Genomic DNA, 25405 nt, shown 5'->3' on the forward strand with positions numbered 1-25405 from the left:
ACGGTCCATGTGAGATTGTAATAATTACACGTTAAGCTCATGGTGTATAGGTAAGTCCTTATAGACGGTCCATGTGAGATTGTAATAATTACACGTTAAGCTCATGGTGTATAGGTAAGTCCTTATAGACGGTCCATGTGAGATTGTAATAATTACACGTTCAGCTCATGGTGTATAGGTAAGTCCTTATAGACGGTCCATGTGAGATTGTAATAATTACACGTTAAGCTCATGGTGTATAGGTAAGTCCTTATAGACGGTCCATGTTTACCTTTTCGTTGTAGACATTAATTCAATAATTGTTTGCCTTGTATCCGTGTAGTCTATTGGATTATATCAAACATTGTACGTTTAATCGAGAATTTGACCGTATTTTAAATGTTTATTGATCCAAGTTCGTGATATCAACTACAATAAGACAACTGCAAAGTTAATAATTACCTCTATAGACCATTCTTTGCAGGAGTAATCATCATTTACATATGACTTTGGTTCTCTGAAGGAGAAAATGACAGACAAACTGTGTACGTCAGTAGATTGCCATACAGAGTTCAAGTATGGGAAACAGTGAACCGCAGGCAGTCTTTCGTTACTAGATATACAAAACGAGTTCCTGTATGCATCAAGACGTCTGCCATCGATTTGCACTATTGGATTGACATACCTCTTACATAAAGGATGGCTATTTTCTATCATTTCTGCTACACATGTCCTTAATTTGACACCTTTGAGAGGTATGAGTTCGTTATCAGCATTTGTGAACAAGAAACTCAGCTTTGAATTTTTTGTTAAATTTTGAAAATGGTCCATTTCATCGGCAGACATTTTTGCATTGAAAAATTTCATATCAAAAGGAATATAGTCAAAAACATTATTACAGATTGCACAGTACATATTTTTGAAAATATCCTTTTTTTTCATAATCTACAACGCGGGGGGGGGGGGCATTTTCTACCATGTTGTCTTTCAGGCATTTCTGTTTAATGGTATTATCGCGATATTTCAAAGAACACATCGATATTGTCTGAAATCCTTTTAGATGGTATTTCTCGGTATTCATTCTAACACACTTATATCCTGAGCAATATTCGTGGTCGTATTGTGTTTCTCACAGCAATCTTTGTAATAATAACATTTCTCATCACAGTAGCAATACCGATCTATTAAACGTTCCTGTAATTTACACCCACCGAATGCCGAACATTCATCTTCTATCATATAGGGGTTAGTAGACGTTTGTTGGTCTGACTTGGTTGTTTTCTCTATAGGATTTCTTTTGCCAGTTTTATTCCTGAACACCACAGTACCAGTAACTTGTAATATACTTCTAGATATTGTATCTGACGTTGTTGTTTCGTTTACAGTTTTCCTGGACACGTCCGAACCATTGATCATACCTCTATGTATTGTATCTGAGGTTGTTGTTTCATTTACAGTTTTTCTGGACACGTCCGAACCAGTGACCATACCACTGTATTTTGTGTCTAATGTTGTTGTTTGATTTATCCATTCTCGTCCACGCACAAGAAGTGGTAAACACAAAACAAAAATCGAAGCAAATAAAAACAGTGAGATCTTCATCGTTCCTGTTTTAATTTGTTTTAAGGCCTGCTCTCATGAACACTGTTTTATACAACAGACACGCTATTTAATATGTATGGAATGCTAATATTCTTAGATAATAGATTGTTTAAAGGGTAGAATAGATCTTTAATATATGATACTTGTGTAATTGTGGTTTATTAGTTTATTGACATGTCCATTCGTTAATTGTAACGCTAAACTCCGCCGCATTGGGCGGAGCATATTTCGTAATTAACTCCATCAATTTAAACGCGTTTGTTAGTTAAAGAGATATGAAAAAGAAATCGGTCTATAATATAACATTTATATAGTGTAAATGAATCGTAGGTTAGTTGATTAATACTACATCCAAGACTCATCTGCCAGTAGTCCTTCATCATGGTTAGCGGGCTGACAAGCTGACCAATCTGGTCCTGAAAGCAGCTGTTGTGACGTAAATAAACATCAAAATAGTAAAAACCAAAAACAACTCATCAAGACCAAGATGGCGGCCTACCTAAAATGGCGTCCTCACATGTTCCTTACCCACCGCAGAAAATATTTAAAAGCTTACCAAACGCCTTCGGGCACCGAGCCGACCGTTTGAGGGCTGAAAAGTCAGTAAAGGTCGTTAAACACTTCCATCATCATATAGAAGAAAAGAAAATATTAAATTTACAACATTCAACATATGAACTCTGTTTCAGCTGCAGGTACTACGAGATGAAGGACGAACATCGCATTATTTAAAACAGTAAATAAATACTAGTCATCTCTTAAAATAAAGTAAAACATGGAAATAATAATTAAGTTAAGACCAGCATAGCATGCGGTCTCGCAATAACGGTTATACTAATATATGTTTACAGGGTCAACAATTTGCTGTGTATAAACTAATCATCGGATATTTCCAAACTTATGCAATAAACTGTACAAGCAAACATAACATATTTTAAAAATAGATGACTGTATATGATCTTATTTTATCAGTTTTGCCTACATCCGATTGCATAGAGCGTTTATGTTTTCAAAAAAAACATACAAGACTACCCTCATTTCAGAGTAGACTAGTTCGACAGATAACAAATCTATCTGTCTTTATGACTAGACTACTTTGAAAGGAGGCCAGCATACCTTACATACTAATGACTTCACGGTTCAGGTAGCAAGCAAACTAACCAAAGATAATGCCTTTACCTACATATTCAATGCAATTGGCTGTAATTTCTTCATTTTCGTTTGTGTAATAACGTGTTTTTAAAACCTTGGTCAAATAGTGAGAAGGTATAAGAAGACTTAAGACCAAACAGCAAGAAACCTACAAAAAGCTCATGCATGTTTTAACCAGGTAATATCTCTAATAAAAAAGGTCACATTTGGGGGAAATGAGGATTGTGGTTATGACGATTCTAAATAAAGGCAACAATAGTATACTGCTGTTTAAAACTCGTAAATCTATGGACAAAAACAAAATCGGGGTAACAAACTAAAACTGAGGGAAACGCGGCATTAAATATAAGAGGAGAACAACGACACAACATTAAAATGTAACACACACAGAAACGGACTAAGCATTAGACAAAATCCTATGAGAATAAAAAATATAACATCAAAACCAAATACATGAATTTGGGATAGAAAAGTACCGTGACACGTCTTATAGTAATGTGAATTCACACTCAAATATAAGAGAAAATAAACGACATCCGTCGTAATCATTCGGCAATCCTCGGAAAAATCCGCTACTCTCCGTTTATCCCTATGTTAGATGAGGGTACGGAATCGGCCGAGTTGAGACGAACGCCGTCGTCATCTGTGAAAGAGAAATTTCGAATGACAGTCAGAAAACTCGAGATGGCAAAAATATTAGATGAGAATAAATAATGCTATAGTGTTTAGAATGGAAATATCAATAAAACTACGCTTTTAAGAAACAAATAATGCTTGATTAATATATTTTGTTGATTTTTTTTTTCTTTTATCTATTTCATATATAGACAGAAGATATCAGAATACAAATTACTTCATTAAAAACTAATTATCTCTCATCTGTTCCTGTTTGCTTTTTGTTTGAAAGGAAGATAGATATTTGGTAAAGAATAAAACAGTAATAGAATAAAATTACCACAGGTTCAATCAAAGGACAACGGGGCTAGTTCAGTGGCCAAGGGTATACTTGAAGATTTATTCGAGGAAAATTTTGAACTGAGTTTTTTTTTTCTTCTTAGAATTTCAAGCAAATCCTTTTTAAGGCACATAAATGGTTGATTTTGTTTTTAATTCTTAAAAGTTAATTGCTATGGTTTTAGCAGTTAAGATTTTATTAAAGACGATTAAACCTAAATTATTGTTCCATTTAGAAAGAGTAGCCTCCTCGTGGTTTTTTTTTTATTATGTGTCTACTTGCATGGGTTTTTTTTATTATGTGTCTACTTGCATGGGTTTTTTGGTTATGTGTCTACTTGCATGGTTTTTTTTATTATGTGTCTACTTGCATGGGTTTTTTTTATTATGTGTCTACTTGCATGGGTTTTTTTTATTATGTGTCTACTTGCATGGGTTTTTTTATTATGTGTCTACTTGCATGGGTTTTTTGGTTATGTGTCTACTTGCATGGTTTTTTTTTATTATGTGTCTACTTGCATGGGTTTTTTTTTATTATGTGTCTACTTGCATGGGTTTTTTTATTATGTGTCTACTTGCATGGGTTTTTTTTATTATGTGTCTACTTGCATGGGTTTTTTTTATTATGTGTCTACTTGCATGGATTTTTTGATTATGTGTCTACTTGCATGGGTTTTATTCATTATGTGTCTACTTGGCCGTGTTTTATAGTGATTATTTGATTATCAGACCAAAGATGTCATAATTATTTAAGTATTTGATAATATGGGACTGTCCTTTTATTATTATTTGATTATCTTGCTAAAAAATAAATAATTATTTAATGTGTTATTATATTGTACAAATATTTGTGATTATGTATTAACTTTGACAACCCCATGAAGGCCCTCTTTATGTTTTAAAACGTATATTTACCAAAATTGAAACCATTTGTAAAGAATCCGTACAAAATAGATTATTTCAGTTGTATTTGGCAACATTTTTGGTGGGATTTTAGAGTATCTATATGGCATTTTGTTTTTACCTTGTTGACATATTTGTTTGTTTTTATACTGATTAGAATTATAACACATTGTTGACTGCTGTACCCATATTTTGTAAAGAATCCGTACAAAATTGAACGATCTCGGCAGGGCCGTAACTACATTGAGGCAAATGAGGCAAATGCCTCGTGTAAAAAATTTAAAAAAAGAAAAAAAAAATGAAACAAAAGGTTGTTTTCATATCAAATTGTTTTCAGGGAAAGTGTCTTGCAAGAAGCAAGTTCTCTTCACTCTCTGGTGTATCCCCTGGATGTTTTTCGTTATCCATGTTTCTATTTTCCTTTTAGTTTTCAGAGTTGATGGTCTATTGTTTGTACTTCTGTGTTCCGGGTTTGTCTTTTGTTCATTTATTGTCCTACTTTATGACTATAGTCTGAGTGTTGATTTTCATTTGTAAACGTGGTTTTGCAATGATGCATGTCCACCGATGTCCAGAATTGTGCGAGAAATATATTTTAAGAACATGCGATGCTACTCAGTGGACACAAAAATAAATTTGTCCTTTCTGCATGGATAATTGAAATTGATATCAAAGAATACAAAACAGTTCGTTTTATTGTAAATAAAAGTAGATAGCTGACATGGTTTGAATTAAAGTAAGGTCACATATTTCCCGGTATCAAATAATTTGAAGGGAAAAAAAAGGTATTGCCATACATGACCTTTTACATTGAAAGGTTAAACTTGCATTAAGTCATTTTGAGACCCTTTAATAGATAATAATTTATTAGATACATATACATTAGATACATGTACGTTTCATTATGGTACTTCCGCGCTTCATACAAAATGTACTTCGGTCAACGCTTTTACACCCCAATGAAGTTACAAAAAAGAAGCATTCAATTCTTAAACAAGAGTGCACACGCTGAAATGTCTCGCCTTCTATACTAATCATTGATATTATGTTGATAGTCTTAAGTATCAAGCTAAGCTTTAATACAACTGTCACATAAACTTAACATTAACCAAGATAACTAAACAAAGACCAATGAACCTTGAAAATGAGGTCAAGGTCAGAGGAACCATGCCAGGCAGACATGTACAGCTAACAATGCTGCTATACAACATATATAGTTGACCTATTACTTATAGTTTAAGAAAAATAGACCAAAACACAAAAACTTAACACTGTGCAATGAACCGTGAAAATGAGGTCACGGTCAAATAAAACCTGCGCGACTGACATAAAGATCATAAAATATTTCCATACACCAATTATAGATGACCTATGGCATATAGTATTAGATAAAAAGACCAAAACTCAAAAACTTAACTTTGACCACTGAACCATGAAAATGAGGTCAAGGTCACATGACATCTACCCGCTAGATAGGTACACCTTACAATCATTCCATACAACAAATATAGTAGACCTATTGCATATAGTATGAGAAAAACAGACCAAAACACAAAAATTTAACTATAACCACTGAACCATGAAAATGAGGTCAAGGTCAGATGACACCTGCCAGTTGGACATGTACACCTTACAGTCCTTCCATACACCGAATATACTAGCTCTATTGCTTGTAGTATCTGAGATATGGACTTGACCACTAAAACTTAACCTTGTTCACTGATCTATGAAATGAGGTCGAGGTCAAGTGAAAACTGTCTGACAGACATGAGGACCTTTCAAGGTACGCACATATCAAATATAGTTATCCTATTACTTATAATAAGAGAGAATTCAACATTACAAAAAATCTGAACTTTTTTTTCAAGTGGTCACTGAACCATGAAAATGAGGTCAAGGACATTGGACATGTGACTGACGGAAACTTCGTAACATGAGGCATCTATATACAAAGTATGAAGCATCCAGGTCTTCCACCTTCTAAAATATAAAGCTTTTAAGAAGTTAGCTAACACCGCCGCCGCCGCCGGATCACTATCCCTATGTCGAGCTTTCTGCAACAAAAGTTGCAGGCTCGACAATAAAGGAGTATGGGAACATAATCGCACACAAAGTCAATGCATAGAAAAAATACAAATGATCAATGGTCAAAGTTTGTGTTCCTGCTCTTCATCTTGATAGTTGCCGGATGGTCTTCAACAATACTTTTAAAGAATCATTAATACCGTAAAAGATCGTAAAACAAGGTGAAGATGGTCCCTAGTGTGGACTTAAGTAGTACTAGTAATTAAAGTATAATACTGCAATGTCACTATATCTAAATCTAATCAAAAAAAAATTACCAATGTCTAATCACAATACAAGACAAGAACAGACGTACAGATACGGTATTAATAATTATGAGAATTACGATGTTTGCTTTATCCTACATATCGGTCTTTTAATGGTGTCTCTAATACCTAAAAGTCTTAAATCACAATGAATCTTTGTGTTTGCTTTGGGACTTGATTGTCGAAAAAAATATCTAAAAATTAATTAAGCCGTTTCAATGCAAGAAAGAGTCTGGGAAACGCTCAGAATGCACGATTTTGCGTTATTTTCTCAGAGCTTCTGAGGGCCTTAAGCGGCCACAGACCCCTCGCCCAAAAATTTTGCCTCACTATTAAAAGAGGCTAGTTACGGCCCTGCTCGGCATGTGTTGAATGAATCTCTAAGAAGATATATTACAAGTAAATAGCTAATGTATTTGTCACGTGACACATTAAATGTAGGTTATTTCCCGAGAACCATCACCAGCCCAGTAGTTAGCACTTCCGGGCGGTGTCGAATGGAATTATCATTGATGTGTTCATAATTATAAATTTAACACTTTACACAACTTTGATGCAAAAAAAAACTAATAAAAAGATTATTTCAGTTGTATTTGGCAACATTTTTGGTGGGATTTTAGAGTGAATATATGTCATAACATTTTGTTTAAATATACTTTTTCACTTTTTTGGTCTTTTAGAAAATGTTGTTTGTGCTGTATTTAGACCCTCCTACGACGAAATTTGTTTTACATGCACACGTATAAAAATTGCGGTTTTTATCCAACGCAATCATAGGTTTGAACATAGTTTTCAATTTAGACTCGTTTATATTTTTTCGTTTGTGCTTGTATCATATTTTCCCTCCGGTGTATTTGATCCGTTCATCCTATATTGACTCTTAAAATTCAAGAGTCTATCTTAAATTGAGGGTAAATTATATGGCCTTCCAAATACCGTTTCGATCCCTAACATCACTGAAGAGACGTTTATTGTCAAAATTCGGATCTGGTGTACTAAAAAAATATTGACACCTTATGTTTGTGGTATAACATCTTGGCCCCAAGTTTATTGTTTTCTGTTTAGTATTAAAGTTATATTAAGATCCATTTCGTTACATCTTGTGATCAATTTTATTTGGCAATCGCCAATGGCAGTCAACAGGGTTAAAGAACATCAGATGTTCGACCTGTTAGTCAAATGCGTTTTGTTTAAATATACTTTTCCATTTTTTTTGGTCTTTTGGAAAATGTTGTTTGTGCTGTATGTAGACCCTTCTACGACGAAATTTGTTTTACATGCACACGTATAAAAATTGCGGTGTTTATCCAACGCAACCATAGGGTTGAACGTAGTTTTCAATTTAGACCCGTTTACATTAATTTGTAGGATTCTTTACTATATATAATTTAGCTGATCTGTAAAAATAACATCACCATGCCTTATATATCACGTACTGTAGTACGACGTTAGATTAAAATTGACGTGGAAAGGTAACACCCGGCCACCGAAAGCTTCATTTTTATAAAGCCTAGGTGGTGATGTGGTCTAGCGGTACGGCTACCGTGCAGGCGATTTGGCGGTATCACGATATCTCAGTAGCATGGGTTCGAATCCCGGCGAGGAGAACAAAAAAATTGTGAAAGCAAATTTACAGATCTAACATTGTTGGGTTGATGTTTGGACGAGTTGAATATATATACATGTATATATATATAATTTTCATCCATTTGTATATCATTCTATTCTACAATTTTAATAATAGTGCAGTACAAGTACATGGAAGACACTCTTCTGTAATAATTCGATTTTTCTAATAGATTGGATTTGAGTCGGCATTCATATTTTCCCGCAAAACGATCTTGTGATATTTTTCCACAAGCCAATTTTTAACATACCTTTAAAATCTTATAAGAAAGAAGAGACCTCCCGAACTGAGGTACCATTAAAACTAACCCCTGGTTTTCTGGACATCTTAAATTAGTTTACTATTGTAATAGATGTGACTTGATGTGGCTAGGTTAATTCCCCTTAATTTTGACAGATTAATTATTTAGTATTTAAATGTTTATTTTACTATATATAAGTTTAATTTGATATAAACATAGTAAGACTAAATAAAGTAAGGATTGTTTATTTTACTGTTTTTAAAAGTATTTAACTTTTGATGTTTTATAGTGTTTTAAGAATATTCATTTATTCAACTTGCTTCAGTATCTTTTCTATTAAAGTTAGTTTGATTAATGACAAGTTTATAGAATTTCATTTGATATTCAGTCGGAGTCGGCCTTGCATAGGCCTCCAAATACTCGCCGGAATGTATCATTCCACTCGAGGCTCTCGGGAACTAAAATAGTACCACCGGAGCATAGAGGATTAGCCACCACTTCGGTGCAGTTTGCCAGAGTTAGTCACCCCTTTTTGGTGCAAATTTTACTACTTTAAAACACAACGCGAAGCTAATTGGCTTAACTTTTAAGACTATCTCTGGGAACACTTTATTTTCATTTTACATTTGAAATTAAATAAAACTCTAATTTTGAACATCATTTAAGATCACCCCTAGTTTTTTATGGGGTTCGTGTTGTTTATTCTTTAGTTTTCTGTGTTGTGTAATGTTTACTATTGTTTTTCTGTTTGTCTTTTTTCATTTTTAGCCATGGCGTTGTCAGTTTGTTTTAGATTTATGAGCTTGACTGTCCCTTTGGTATCTTTCGTCCCTCTTTTAAGAAATTTATATACTCTGTTTATTTCCGACTTTGTTTGATTCAATTATTGTACATTTGTGAATAAAATTTGTTTCATTTGATTTATTGTCTGTTGTTCAGCCATAATCTGATATCAGGTATCCCGATGGTCGAATAGGGGCGAAGTACTGGCCACTACACGTGCCGGGAGGTGTCTTCACCGACCCCCTCCGTTACACTATGTAGCGCATTAATCCTCAATGTCAAGTTTTATAATACAAACTTATAGACAAGTAAATTTTGGCTCAAAAGGGTCTTAATACATTTTTCTTTCAACAAAACTTTCATTTCGGCCAATATAGGCACTTCGAAGCCATACTCCTTTGTTGGTTAGTTTAATTAAACAATGACATCAAATGTATTATTTTTGGTACGAGTAGTGTGCATAGATATTAATGATTATTTACCTTTATATATATTTCTAACGACAAATCATTTTTATATTATTAATTTATGTTCTAAAAAAATATGTTTATGATTATTTATTGAATAAATAATTTTTAATGACTGTTATTTTGCACTCGATATTGTCCGCGAATTTATACGGTCGGTTAAAAACGAAAGTCAAACCTCTGTGTGGGTTTGTGGTCTATTGGTTAAGACCGATGGCTACAGTGCTGAAGGTCCCGAGTTCGATTCTCACTCGAGACGTCGAATTTTCAGTACATCAGTAGGGTGATTTTCACCCTTCCACACACATCTCTGGTATCCAGACTGGAGTTTAAACTAGATTGAATACCTCGCGATCGGTAGGACAAAGTTGTTCCCAGCTTGACCTGAAAATCAATCTTCTGAAATCTCTTCGGGTTGTCTGTTCCCGCCGAAAAGCCCGGTGGTTCTCTCCGAGTACTTCGGCTTCCTCCAACATAATAACAGACTTCCCGGTGTCCTACACGCTCCCTTTGGTGGTGTTGGGTGGTGATTGTTCTGGTGGTGGGTTTATTATGTAAAGGACACATCTCCATTAATCCTTAGGGAGTGTGCAGGAATCCTCAGTACCATTGCAGTCAATCAAGGGGTTCGTCTACACTGGTAGGAATCTCGAAGACAATACATACATACATGTTGCAACAATACATCGGAATGCCCTCACGGTCATCGACGCGATGTAAAAATGGTCAAATAGATTATGATATGACGGTATTCTATCAATGATGGTCTTGGAGGAGGTGCGTTCATAAAGTGTTCCAAAAATGGTTAGTCTAATAACTTACGTAATCATTGTCAAACCAAATTGACGACACAGCACCACCAAGACAATAAGACGACAAACATTTCTACTTACTGTAAAAGCTTTATGACAAACGGTACCAACTACATCTGTACATTTTTTATTCACAAGCGCTTACCAAAATTCATTCTCCGTGAAACTTATGTTTGAAAATCTTAATTATACATATCCGCATTCAAACTAAAACAAACTTACAGCGCTCATTTCCGACAGCGGAAGTCACGTCCTTTTCAGACTGGTTTGCATTCAAAAAAATGAATTGGAGAATTATATTTATACCTTTATGGAATTTTCTTTGCCATGAAATATCTCGATTACATCAACTAAGGCAATAACATTCATCTTAAATCAGTTCAATCTAAACTGAATACCTCCTTACTTAGTTGATTACGTACCTATCATCTCTTACTTAAGAATGAAAATGGGGGATGGGGGATGTTTCAAACAGACAAGACCAAAGGACAGAAAATATTTACCTATAGCAAGCCTATTGCAATTTAAAAGTTGACGACTTTCAAAAATAAACGTGACTCCAGCCATGTGCTATTCCCTTATTCATAGATAACAGAACATTGTCAAAATCTGCAAGATGTGTGATTCAAAAGTGCAAAATATGGCTAGGGGCACGCCCCTGTTTTTGTGAGGAAAATTTGGTTGATTATATAGGGAATCACTGAAGCATGACTGGAACGGGCTCCCCTTATGAAAAGTTTTGTATTCGCCACTGCAAATATATCAGATGGTAACACAACTTTAATATACTAATAGATTCAGTCGAGAATTATACCAGGCAATGGTCTTTAACCGAAAAACAAGACATCGATTTAAAACCCAAATATTGCTAACCATAATAATTATGTTTTACCTCAATCAAAAATACTTTATTATCCCCGTTGATAAAGCCTCAAACATCATTGTTTTAGTGCGATATCCACATTACATTAAATGCTTGATACAGGAATAAGGTATTGACTATTGACATCGATAGTCAGCATATTCTCCCAAAACACTTACCAAAGTGAAAATCCTGAATAATCGTGGGTTTGTCATGTACGTGTTCCTTTCGAATTTCAACCAAAGATGAAGAACTGAACTTCATTTTTTAAACAAAATACACATGTGACCTAGAGAAGTAAAAAAATAACATACTTACTGTATTAAAAGACCACGAGTCGGAGGAAAATTGAAACGAATCAGATTTAAATTTGATGTAAAGGAATTAAATGCATGAGATCATAAAAAAAAATTTGATGAATGAAGTTATCATTGTTTATTGTGTTTTCACTAAGATTCTTGACTGTTCATTTGCATTTTAACTTCCTTAACACAAATTCAGTGTTTTCATCTTAATAAAGGCAAAGCGGTTCATGTCAATTGCGAATGTTATACTTTTTTTGGGGGGAAATATGATATATATAAAAAAGAAGATATGGTATGATTGCCAATGAGATAGCTGTCCACAAGAGATAAAAATTACACAGACATTAACAACTATAGGTCACCGTACGGCCTTCAACAATGAGCAAAGCCCATACCGCATAGTCAGCTATAAAAGGCCCCGATAAGACAAAGTAAAACAATTCAAACGAGAAAAAAAATTATTTATGTAAAAAAATGAACGAAAAAAAATAAAATATGTAACACATAAACAAACGACAACCACTGAATTGCAGGCTCCTGACTTGGGAGAGGCACATACAAAAATAATGTGGTGGTGTTAAACATGTTGGTGGGATGCATACTTTGTTGTTGTAATAAAATTGAGCTACATTCTTGAGGGCCCTCATGGGGTTTTTGATTATGTGATTACTTGGCCGTTTTTTTAATGATTATTTGATTATTAAGCCAAATATTTTATGATTATTTGATTACCTAGGACTGTATTTTTAGTTTATGATTATTTGATTACTAAAGATAAGCAAATATTTAATGATTATGTGATTATATTGGCAAAAAAATGGTGATTATGTGATTACTAGGACCCCCATGAGGGGCCTCATTCTTCACATGATGCACATCTGTATGGTATTCAAGCTATCAATTATTTGGTATGCGTAAAAACAAAAGGAGTGTTCTTCCAAGATTAATTTTGAAATATACTTCAAATTGATGCATGATCCTATACATATTTTTTTTTATAAAAAGCATAAAAATTACATTTAAAAGAAGAAAATTATAATACAGGTCCGTCAGTTATATCATCTTTTTCTGTTCTTTCTTTACTAATAACTTCCGTAACGAAATGTTGTGCAGGTTTGTAAAATGAGTCAAAATATAAAAATGAAAGGATATTTCTGGGTATTTTTGTTGTTTTCTTATCACATTGTGTGTGTTTATAAATATTTGAAGGAAAAAAAATACTACATAGCATAAATTTGGGGAAACTTTTTCGCTTTATTTTTTTAGGAATTGGTTCAAATTGACTGACCGACATTTGTTCAGATTCGTTATATGAGCGTCCCTGCATGATGAGTCATATGTTGACGAAAAGTGCGGCGTATGGCGCAATTAAATTGAAAATTTCAATCCTGGTATATATGATGAGTTTATTATTATTACTGGGTCTACCACGACATATTTCCAAGATAATTATAGATTAATTACAGTATAACGGGCTTTTTAGCGGGTAATTTATTCTCGTTTTAGGGTACCAAGAATACAGAATTTGTGGCGGATTCTTGATTACCAATAAAAAAATGACGGATACTGAATAAGATGCTGTTAAGCAAAATGCGAAAATAGGAAGAACAAAGTGATTTGTCCATTTAGTGAAAGTTTAGTATTTTAGTGATTTTACTTTTTACTGTCTACAATGTAGTTAGGATGTTTTGATGTGATACATGTTTTATTGAAATTATGTCTACATCTATTCATACATTGTTAATTGTTTTTTTCTGTCTTTGGCTTTAATTGAAGTGCCTTACAATATTGTATCCGGAACCACTCCCCTCACAAAAACATATGATATCATATATCTAGTATTCAATATCTTTAATGTTTCCTGATTCTTACTGTTATTTTTTAACGATGTACCAATCATTTCTCTTTGGATTATCACTTTTGAAAATGCTGTCAGGTGTCGAATTTAATATCGATTGGCGTTTTTAAATTTAAACATTTTAAATAACTGCCGAAAGAGCCGAATTGACTTGGAAAAAAAACCGCGAAAATCAAGGGCAGATAATGCAGCAAAACCCGATTTCTCTCGTATTTTTCCGATACATCAACAGAAAAAGGCCGTAATGTTATTCGATTCCTAAGCATGGCGGACAACATCGAAGACGATGAAAAAGAAATTGGAAAAGGCCACATACTTGAAGAATTCAAGGAAATCAATGAAATCAAAGGACTGATAGATAATCTGAAAGATATATTTAAAGACCAGGTAGCAGTTGAAACCACTGTCGAGAGATTTACATGTAAGAAAGCTACGATAAAATGTGTAACACTGATAGACAAACAAACATAACTCATGACTCATTAAAAATAGTTTAACATGATCAAACATAATTTAATTGAATACATATTTCAATCAGAAATTATGACCAATACCTTTTAAAAGTTCAGATTTGTGAGGCATGAAAAGTAGAATTGAACAACAGTGCCCAACTATAAACATAAAAGAAAAAAAGGGGGATCTGATTTCGAAATCCAGAACTTAATTTGATTGATTGATTGATTGTTGGTTGCTTAACGTCCAGTGGTAAATATTTCATGCATATTCAGGACGAGAACAAGTTCACAATAAATACAATAGGTAGGTCTTGTCATAATAGAGGCCATAAGGGATGATAGTCAGGGAAATTTCGACTGCCACTTGAAAATGAGGGTATATTGGATAGGGACAGAAATTTTGCCTTACAACAGGCCACCTACGGGCCCTCAACAAGTTGTTGTAAGGGTTCTTAACGTGCAAAGAGCGTGGCACTCTCTATACACGAGACATCAAATTTAACGTCCCAATTCTAACCGGACGTGACTGTGAACTTAATACCAGAGTTCGCGAAATCTTTTTTTCCCTGGTGGTCCATGAAGAAAATCTACTGGTCCTCACTACTAATTCTATTGAAAAATACTAAAATTGTGTCTGTCCTATAGATGAAAATTTTGGTGGTAAAATCCTGAGGACTGACACTTTTCGTGAACTCTGTAATACATCCCGCACAGCCAAACGGACGCCTCACTTCGGCAAGCGTTTTATTGCCGGTCGGTAGAAGACCAAGTGACCATATTTCTATTCTCCAGTCACCCTTGGGGGAGAATTTAATTTGAAAAAACGTGCAAAATTCTAAAGACTAAAGTGATCTTGGAAAACACAATGGAGATTTTTTTTTAATTTAAAGTAGACAGGTATGGGATAGTTATTTATTATTTAATAAGGATTTAAATGTTGCTTTATACAATGTTACGTATTATCATGATCAGTGTTCCCTCTAGGCCGTTTTCAGAGGGCGCGGTGCCCGCCCTTCCTGAATGCCACCCTGTGCCCTTTTTACAGTTTCCAGGGCGCCCTGGCTTTTGAAGATCGATTGTATATTATTTTGTTCCTATTAATGATATGATCCGCTAATTACTAAATTTTACCTGGCGATAAGTTATGACTTTGTTTACGACCCCAAGCTAATCAACGGTTTTAACTGGTGTCATAATCTGTTGTTATAGGTAATCCGTTTATCGGATGGGTCATTAATGATCATCAACATTAATTCATTCAAATAGAATCGGTCAATCTGCAATTATATTTGAAGAAATGTGCATACGACAACTTAGGCACAATTTGCAATGTTTACCGTAGTTTCATGGAGAAAATGTAATGACAGAAAGTTGAAAACCATAAACAACTCGTGGAAGACATCGTTCTACTGGTTCTCCGTGAAATAAATAGCAAATTCAGACGTATTTGTTATTGACTGCCCTCATATTATTGTTGATCATATTTACATCTTCTAAGTACTGTTTATAATCCTCCAAAGAAGGAGCACACCTGAATAAAGAAAGATAACTCAATCTGATTATTTCATAGCATTGAGTAACCCACTTAACATATTCTAAAATATGTCTTCATACTTCTTGCTTAAGAATATATATGTTTAAGTATTTTGAGTTATGGGAAAAGTTAAAGAGGGTCTTAGTAGCAGTGTTGGTAGGGTGTCTTGGTCATCTTTTTCTGTATTCTTTATTTTTAATACAAATTTTCACTGTTGCTATATCCTAACACTGCACACAGCTGTTTTGTGCTGTATTGCCATTAAGCACAGCAGAGGTAGAAATGTGAAACTGGTAAAGTGTGTCAGACCATAGAAACAGAATGAAGCAGGTCACCTTTCAAAACATACTGCATATAAAGCTCAACTGTGCCAATCAATGAACTAAAAACTTGTCTGACAAGCTGTTTGACAAGTTTTTCAGCCTTAAAAGTAGAAAGATAGAGTTCTAAATGGACTTATGATGTTGCTCTTGTGTAACCAGTGATTCAATGAATAAACACAATGTTTGATAAATAATATCTTTATTAAAACATGCCCTTTTCATATTATCATATTACGCGTTAAATGCCCTTTTTCAGGATTGGCACCCTGCCCTTTTGGAATCCTAGCTGGAACACTAATGATTATCATGTTTATGATATGCATTATCACACAAGACTTGGTGAGATCATGTGACGGGTAAAGTTTATCATGTTTATGATGTGCATTATCACACAAGACTTGGTGAGATCATGTGACGGGTAAAGTTTATCATGTTTATGATGTGCATTATCACACAAGACTTGGTGAGATCATGTGACGGGTAAAGTTTATCATGTGATGGGTAAAGTTTATCATGTTTATACTAGTCTCTATTTTACAGTTATTGTTGACAAGTACCAAGAACAGCCTCATCTAATAGATGGACATTTAGGTATGTTTTCTGATATATATGTATAGATTGTCTTAGACATCTAGGTAAACGTTTATTGATTGTCCCACCTGCGGTAGTGTTATTTTCTGTATACATATACATCTTGAAACTGTTAACAATAAGCTTCCCCTGTAATGAGCTGCTTTGGAATCATAAGTACTATTTGTTGATATAACCAATTTTGATGGATTTTGTGGGTTAGGGATAATCCTGTCCAACAAAGCAGTAATTTTTAAACGCATGTAAGCAAACATGCACAAAATCATGAAATCAAATATACTATAAAACAAAATTGTTCCTCAATCCATGAAAATTGATTCCCCCTTAAATAATGAATCCGTATTTTAGCCAGTATATGTATTCAGTAGTTTATAAATTCTTATTCAAGATGAGTTAAAAGAGTTTTTTTTTCTCCAAAATTATAAGAAAGTTTACATTAAAAGATTTTCACATTTTACATTCCTTTTGTAGAATCGTTGATGACACAGCTGTTAGAGATCATTAGAAATCCTTCATCACCAAACCCACTGATTCATCTGACCTTCAAATGTCTGTATTTTATAACAAAGGTGAGTTACCATGGTTACCAGACATCCTTTATCACCAAACCCACTGATTCATTTAACCTTAAGCTTCAAATGCATACATTAGGGTACATGTCAATAACCAGAAACTGTCTTCCACTTATCAGAGTCTTCTAATGCACACATCACCAAAACACATTGATTCACATGACATTCAAAGGCCTGTATCTTTTAGCCTTTACTAGTAATAAGAAATCTGTGCAACATAACCTGCTAAACAACATGAACAACTGGACATTCAAAAGTGAAAAAAAACCAGAAAAGACGCAAGAAATTGAAGGACAATTTAAAACTGACATTCAAAACAATTTCAAGAAAATTTATTGGTTATCTTATACAAAGAATCTTCCCAATGCTATAGTCTCATGAAGGACAGTTTGTCTGTTATTCATAAACATCTTTTTTCATGAAAATTTCTGTTTAAGCTCAAGCCACGATAAAGCTGATGTTCAGATGTGGCACTTTAAGGAAACATGGATCAATCTCATCATGCTCAATCTAATTGTTTTTTTTATAAATCTTTAATAGATGAGAGGTGCAAAAGTCATCGTTAGACTGTTCCCACATGAAGTTGCTGATGTTGAACCAGTCATAGCTTTATTAACAGCACAAGATCCTAAAGATTATGAGGTATAAAATAAAATACTGCTTTGTCAAAGATTCGTATTATGTTCTGCACTTTATAAGGACTATTCCATTAAAAATGTATTTGGAAGGGTAGGAAGGGAAATTTAATTATTGAATATGGGTCATGGGTCTTTTTATACGACCGCAAAATTTGAAAAAAATTTTCGTCGTATATTGCTATCACGTTGGCGTTGTTCGTCTGCATCGTCGTCGTCTTCCGAATACTTTTAGTTTTCGCACTCTAACTTTAGTAAAAGTGAATGGAAATCTATGAAATTTTAACACAAGGTTTATGACCACAAAAGGAAGGTTGGTATTGATTTTGGGAGTTTTGGTCCCAACATTTTAGGAATAAGGGGCCAAAAAGGGCCCAAATAAGCATTTTCTTGGTTTTCGCACTATAACTTTAGTTTAAGTTAATAGAAATCTATGAAATTTTGACACAAGGTTTATGACCACAAAAGAACGGTTGGGATTGATTTTGAGAGTTTTGGTTTCAACAGTTTAGGAATTAGGGGCCAAAAAAGGGCCCAAATAAGCATTATTCTTGGTTTTCGCACAATAACTTTAGTTTAAGTAAATAGAAATCAATGAAATTTAAACACAATGTTAATGACTACAAAAGGAAGGTTGGTAATGATTTTGGGAGTTAAGGTCCCAACAGTTTAGGAATTAGGGGCCAAAAAGGGACCCAAATAAGCATTTTTCTTGGTTTTCGCACCATAACGTTAGTATAAGTAAATAGAAATCTATGAAATTTAAACACAAGGTTTATGACCATAAAAAGAAGGTTGGTATTGATTTTGGGAGTTTTGGTCCCAACATAATAAGGGGCCCAAAGGGTCCAAAATTAAACTTTGTTTGATTTCATCAAAATTGAATAATTGGGGTTCTTTGATATGCCGAATCTAACTGTCATGACTGTGTATGTAGATTGTTAACTTTTGGTCCCGTTTTCAAATTGGTCTACATTAAGGAGGTCCAAAGGGTCCAAAATTAAACTTAGTTTGATTTTGACAAAAAATGAATCAGTTAGGTTCTTTGATATGCTGAATCTAAAAATGTACTTAGATTCTTGATTATTGGCCCAGTTTTCAAGTTGGTCCAAATCGGGGTCCAAAATTAAACTTTGTTTGATTTCATCAAAAATTGAATAAAAGGGGTTCTTTGATATACCAAATCTAACTGTGTATGTAGTGTAGATTCTTCATTTTTGGTCCTGTTTTCAAATTGGTCTACACTAAAGTCCAAAGGGTCCAAAATTAATCTTAGTCTGATTTTAACAAAAATTTAAATCTTGGGGTTTTTTGATATGCTTGAATCCAAAAATGTACTTAGATTTTTTATTATGGGCCCAGTTTTCAAGTTGGTCCAAATCAGGATCTAAAATTATTATATTAAGTATTGTGCAATAGCAAGTCTTTTCAATTGCACAGTATTGCGCAATGGCAAGAAATATCTAATTGCACAATATTGTGAAATAGCAAATTTTTTTTTAATTAGAGTTATCTTTCTTTGTCCAGAATAGTAAGCAAAAAATATCTAATTGCAAAATATTGTGTAATAGCAAGATTTTTTTTTAATTGGAGTTATCTTTCTTTGTCCAGAATCAACTTAAATCTTTGTTATATACAATATACAATGTATATTCACTTTTTACTACCAACTGATAAATTAAAATAATCTTTACCATTCAGTGATAACAAGCAGTTTTTTTACATCTTAATATTTTATGATGTATTTAAATGAGTAGTTATTGTTGCAAACTCCATTAGAAATTTTAATTGAGATTAGTTTTGGAATAAGGGAAAGGGGGATGTGATTAAAAAAATTGGGTTCAATTTTTCTCATTTGAAATTTCATAAATAAAAAAGAAAATTTCTTCAAACATTTTTTTGAGAGGATTAATATTCAACAGCATAGTGAATTGCTCTAAGAGAAAACAAAAATTTTAAGTTCATTAGAACACATTCATTCTGTGTCAGAAACCTATGCTGTGTCAACTATTTAATCACAATCCAAATTTAGAGCTGAATCCAGCTTGAATGTTGTGTCCATACTTGCCCCAACCGTTCAGGGTTCAACCTCTGCGGTCGTATAAAGCTACGCCCTGCGGAGCATCTGGTTTCAGTATGCATCTATTAACATTATCATGATTATGCAAAATTATCTAAAATGGTTCTTGGTTGTTGAAAGTCCCTTCGTACCCTCCCAAATACATTTTATTGAAATAGCCTTAACTATTTCCTAGGTATATGAATGCCCGTATAAAAATTCTGTGCTGACTGTGCAAGGGCTGTATAGTCAATAGAGGCCGTTAAAAACCTTTAATCATCATTTATTCTGTGTCAACATTTAGGTTTAGTCTGTGTTTAAAGTTTTCTCTAAATACAACTTTGACAAATTTTTATGAAATTTTATAATAATTTGACAGAAGATTTTTTTTATTAGCAAAAGACAGTATTCAGAACAGAAGTTTAATTTTGAATTTTTCAGTATTTTACTGATAAAATTGACATAAGTTTTTGTACAGTTAACATTCAGATTTAGTCTAAGGTTGAAGTTTGTCAGTCATTACGACATTAGTAGTATTGTCAAACCTTCATGGAATTTTACTTACTGTGGATTCATTTATTTTTGTGGATTGAGAAAGACCTGCGTTTTCATGGTTTTGGCAAAGTCTGTGAACTTTCATGGAGAAAATTTGAATTTCCTTGAACGTTTAAATTTGTGTTTCCCATATGCATGTACCTATGAAATCCAGGAAAATTGGTAGAAAATTGCAATGAATATTGAATAATGAATCCACAATTTTAAAGTTGGACAGCAGCTGCAATCAAGAAACACTTTTACTGATAAACATGATTTTACTGATAAACATGATAAGGCCAAAATAAATTAATAGTGTGTTTCCGGTTTCCCGACCCTACCTCCATTTCCGACGCCGACCCTAAACATTTTATTGACAAAAAAAAAAAATGAAAAATCCGGATTTTTCGGTCTGTCCGGATCCGACTTTTTGTTTAGAAAATTACAAATCTTCAAAACGTTTGATAGCAATGACAAATATAAATGAGTCAAGCGTTTCAAAAACTAAGATTTTAAATAAACAAGCATGGCTGCAGCTATTTTTATTAGCTGTCAAATATGCAAAATGTGATCACATGTTTGCAAAATATAATGACATCAATTCTGGATTATTACAATATGATGAATCTTTTTTAAGCATAACATGATGGGCAAAAAAAAAGTTTTATGACATACGAAAACATTTGACAAGACCATACTTGACAAATAATTTTAAGAGTAAAATGAAAGCAATTTACTGCTAAAATCAATCCAGCTTTTGTTGTAAAATATGCTCTTACCAACGTTGTAAAAAATGTTCTCAGACATAATACTGTATGCTTTTGGGGATTTGACAGTTGGAGAGGCAGACAATGTGTAACGAGAAACAGAAAGCTTTCAACAGTAGGCAGACATGGTGTATGATTCATGTTCATTTATAAATGAATCTGCCCCAGCACCATGTCTACTTTTATTCTTTTAAATTTTCTCTAGCTGGTCCCAGAACAGTTTATACCAGCATGACCAGAGATGGAAAAAAAATCTACAATTTGTTTTCCATAATTAAATATTAAGACAAAAGATTCTCACTTTTCTCAAAACCTGAAATTTTAATACTGTCAGAACCCCACTCCTAAAGATTAAATTCTGTCAAACATCAAAACACATCTATTTATTAAATAAAAAGGGTGCAAGAGAATTGCACCTCAAAAATAATAAGCTGCTGCTTAGCATCGATTTACAGTGTTTCTACTACTAAAAAAAGGGGGGTGGGGAGGGTAGGAATCTGTTCCCACATGTATACCCTTAAGTTAAAGTTATATTTAGCTTCTGCAGATATAAAAACATTAAATTGAAAGGACATTTTTATTATTAATGAAAATGTATGTAGATTTAATTAAGTTCTATTATAAATATCAAAGAACTACATGTATGCAGGCACATCAAATGATTTCATTTGAATCTTTTTCTGCTTTTAAATAGAAAAAAATAAAAAGTTTTCATAAAATAAAATGTTTTACCTACCTACCCTACCTAATTTTTTTCAGGGTGAAATAGGAAACACACTATTTATTTATTTTGGCCTAAAGGACTTTTTTGGTAGTAAACAATTAGTTACAGTGTGGGATTAAAAATTGTAACACATTAATTACTTTGTCAAACCATTTGTATGATTTAGTTAAACTTTTACAGCATGCACAGCAATTGAAGGATAGACACAGGGTTCTACAGAATCCTTTACAATTTTTGTAATTTTCCAGTCCCAAATTTAAATCTCCATTAAAGTTGTTCTTTTGTGATATCTAATTGTGAAGGTATTCTTTTTTTAAATAAACACCTCACAACAATTTTCAAATTTACAGTACATGTCAGACAAATGTGCATTTCAAATAAAGATTAAGTAAATATTTTTCAGAACTGGGAAACGAGATATGAGTTATTACTTTGGATGTCCATGGTCAGTATGATACCATTTGATATGGTCAGGCTGGACAGTAATGTGACCTCTGAGGATGGAAAGAGAAGGAAACCAGCCATGGATAGAATATTAGATCTTGCTAAAGTAAGTTAAATAAATAATTACAAACAATAAGAACTAACCATAGGGTCATTCAAATATCATATGCTCAAATGTTAGATGAAGTCATAAAATTGAGAATGGAAATGGAGACTGTGTCAAAGAGCCACCACACTTTCCAAAAAGCAGACAACAGCCAAAGGCGACCAATGGGTTTTCAATGCGGTGAGAAATTCCCTATACATGCTATACTATACCATGTTTAATAAATTTAAAAAAAAACAATCCTTAAAATAGACAGAAAACTTCATATTGGGGAATGCATGGATTCCATTTTTCAAGGATAAAAAATTATGTTTTGTGCTTATAGGAAAGTGAATTCTGGCAAAGTTATTACCTTTATACTATAGCGACCATGTAAGGATCTGGTAATAGCAAGTGGCTGATATATTGTTAACAAATGGGAGATAATCTTATTCAGCTCCTCAAATTTTTTTTTTTTAATCTGGAAACTTATTGTTTGAACTGGCTTTTATTTTTAAGTTATCTCTAATTGACGCTATTTTGTGTCATGTTATTTAGTATCTAACTGTGGATGATAAATTCCAAGTCTCTAAAGGTCTGTATTGGAATTTGTATTTTTAATTTGCTTTTCAGTTATACCTAACAGTGAACAATAAATCCAGAGAAACACAGTCTGAAATAATTGACTTTGTATTTTCAGTTATACCTTACAGTGAATGATAAATCCAGAGATGCTGCAGCATACTTGGCTTCCAGATTCATGACTAGACCAGATGTACAGAGAGAAAAGTTACCAGATTTCTTAGACTGGAGTTTACAGATGCTCCACACAGCTAATAGTGAGTTTAAATATAAAAAGCTTGGGAATGGCTATTTAAGAATTGATTTCTTGTGGTTTTTGGGCGGAGGGGATTTTAGGAATGGCTATTTAAGAATTGATTTCTTGTGGTTTTTGGGGGGAGGGGATTTTGAAGACGCTTTTATCAAGATTAGTTTATTGAAGAACTATAATCTGAATTTTATAGGACGTTATCAATTAAAATGTTATGCATGGTAGGTTAAATAAAAAAAGTGCCTTCAGAATCCCATACATTTTTTTCAAGAACATTCCTGACTTTATATTGGCCCTTTTCTAATATTTTTGATATTTAGCATCTTTTTAAAGATCTAAGTTGTTATGTCTGTCAACAACATACATCTAATGGTGTCTGTCAACAGCATACATCTTATGGTGTCTGTCAACAGCATACATCTTATGGTGTCTGTCAACAACATACATCTTATGGTATACTTTCGTCTGTGTAAGGATAATATTTTTTGTACTTTAAAGAAAACCAATATTAAACCCATATAGATACAGTTATTGGAAAACTGTTCTTAAAAAATAATGCTGCAAGTTAATTTATAGAATGAGCATTATATGCTGTATAAACTTATGCTCTGATGATGTTAGTAACAGCTTTATTGAAAATTTCAAGCTTTATCATATAACAAATTAATCTGTATTAACTGAATGTGTGAGATCTTTTAAAATAAGAAGTCAAGGTTGTTAAACTCCTGTAGTTGTATCTGTCATACATTATACAGTTAATCACTCATTGCAACTTTATATTTTCAGTTGAAACCATGATGGGAGTCAACTGTGCTAGTGGCACCCTGCGAGTTCTGTCTTTATTATTTAAACATGGAAAACGAGAGGATTTACTGAAATATGGTAAGCAGGGGTGTGGAAATGATATGCCCGACTCGCCCGACTCGTACAATTGAACAACCGGACAAGTAATTATTTTTGTCTTGTTTGCACGTGGACAAGTAAAAAAATATACAAGACAAAGTTCAAATCCAACAAAAACATTAAATTAATTTCAAAACGTATAAAGATGTTTAATTTATGTAAAAGAAACTAATGTTCAGCAAGTAAAAACATCAATGTTCATAACGATAAATGTTACATGATGCCGGAAATAGACTGATTACCAAAATAAATAAAAATAAGCAGGCGAACCCGAGTCGCGTAACATTGCATTGGCTTTGTCAATTGACCCGGGATTGTCGATTAGGTTTTATCCATCATTTACCGGAAGTGTCATTTATTTTAAAATTTTGTATCAGATTCAGACTGATAAATATTTAATAAAAAGCTTGGCAAGTAAGACAAAAAGAGTCATGAGTTGAGTAGAAAATCTTAAATGCAAATGGAGGACACAGAGACTGAGTTTTAAAAAAAAAAACGGAAGCGAGAATTTCAGACATCGTGGATATCAGATTGCTCCTGGCTATCTAGGGAAATTCGAAAAATAAATTATGTTTTTGTCTTATTTATACATGAAAGGTCAACATTATTTGTTGTCAAAGTGGTGAATAGAAGGGACACCTTAATATCTGTCATTGCCCATCAAGACAATGATAAATAATCAAGAAAAAACAAGTGTGTGAATTGAGAGAAACACCACAAAATCAATAGTTTATCTATTATTATACCCCACGCAACGAAGTTGCGGAGGGTATAATGTTTTTGACCCGTCCGTCAGTCAGTCCGTCAGTCCTGTTTCTTGTCATCGCAACTCCTCTCAAACCACACAACAGAATTTCACGAAACCTTTTCAGATAATAAGGACATACTATGTAGTTGTGCATATCGACGGGAAATTGCGATTCAATTTTTTTTCTAGGAGTTACGCCCCTTTGAACTTATTTACTTTAATGTACTACTGCAACAGTTTCTCATTGCAACTCCTCTCAAACCACACAACAGAATTTCACGAAACCTTTTCAGATAATAAGGACATACTATGTAGTTGTGCATA

General features: G+C 33.4%; 1 protein-coding gene across 10 annotated transcripts in view; it reads left to right on the forward strand.

Moving 5' to 3' along the window:
• The first annotated feature begins 13523 nt into the window (after positions 1–13523).
• Positions 13524–25405, forward strand: part of LOC139488991 (tubulin-specific chaperone D-like) — a 65912-nt gene continuing 54030 nt past the window's right edge. For all 10 annotated transcript variants that reach the window (XM_071275004.1, XM_071275002.1, XM_071275003.1 and 7 more), the window contains exons 1-7: positions 13524–14296; positions 16728–16778; positions 17250–17347; positions 17891–17992; positions 22473–22619; positions 23299–23437; positions 24217–24312. In XM_071275004.1, the coding sequence (XP_071131105.1) occupies positions 14140–14296; positions 16728–16778; positions 17250–17347; positions 17891–17992; positions 22473–22619; positions 23299–23437; positions 24217–24312 (790 nt within the window). In that variant the 5' untranslated portion in view covers positions 13524–14139. The remainder of the gene's footprint in view (positions 14297–16727; positions 16779–17249; positions 17348–17890; positions 17993–22472; positions 22620–23298; positions 23438–24216; positions 24313–25405) is intronic.

Source organism: Mytilus edulis, chromosome 9 (assembly GCF_963676685.1).
Source record: "Mytilus edulis chromosome 9, xbMytEdul2.2, whole genome shotgun sequence".
In the NCBI taxonomy this organism is placed as follows: Eukaryota; Metazoa; Mollusca; class Bivalvia; order Mytilida; family Mytilidae; genus Mytilus; species Mytilus edulis.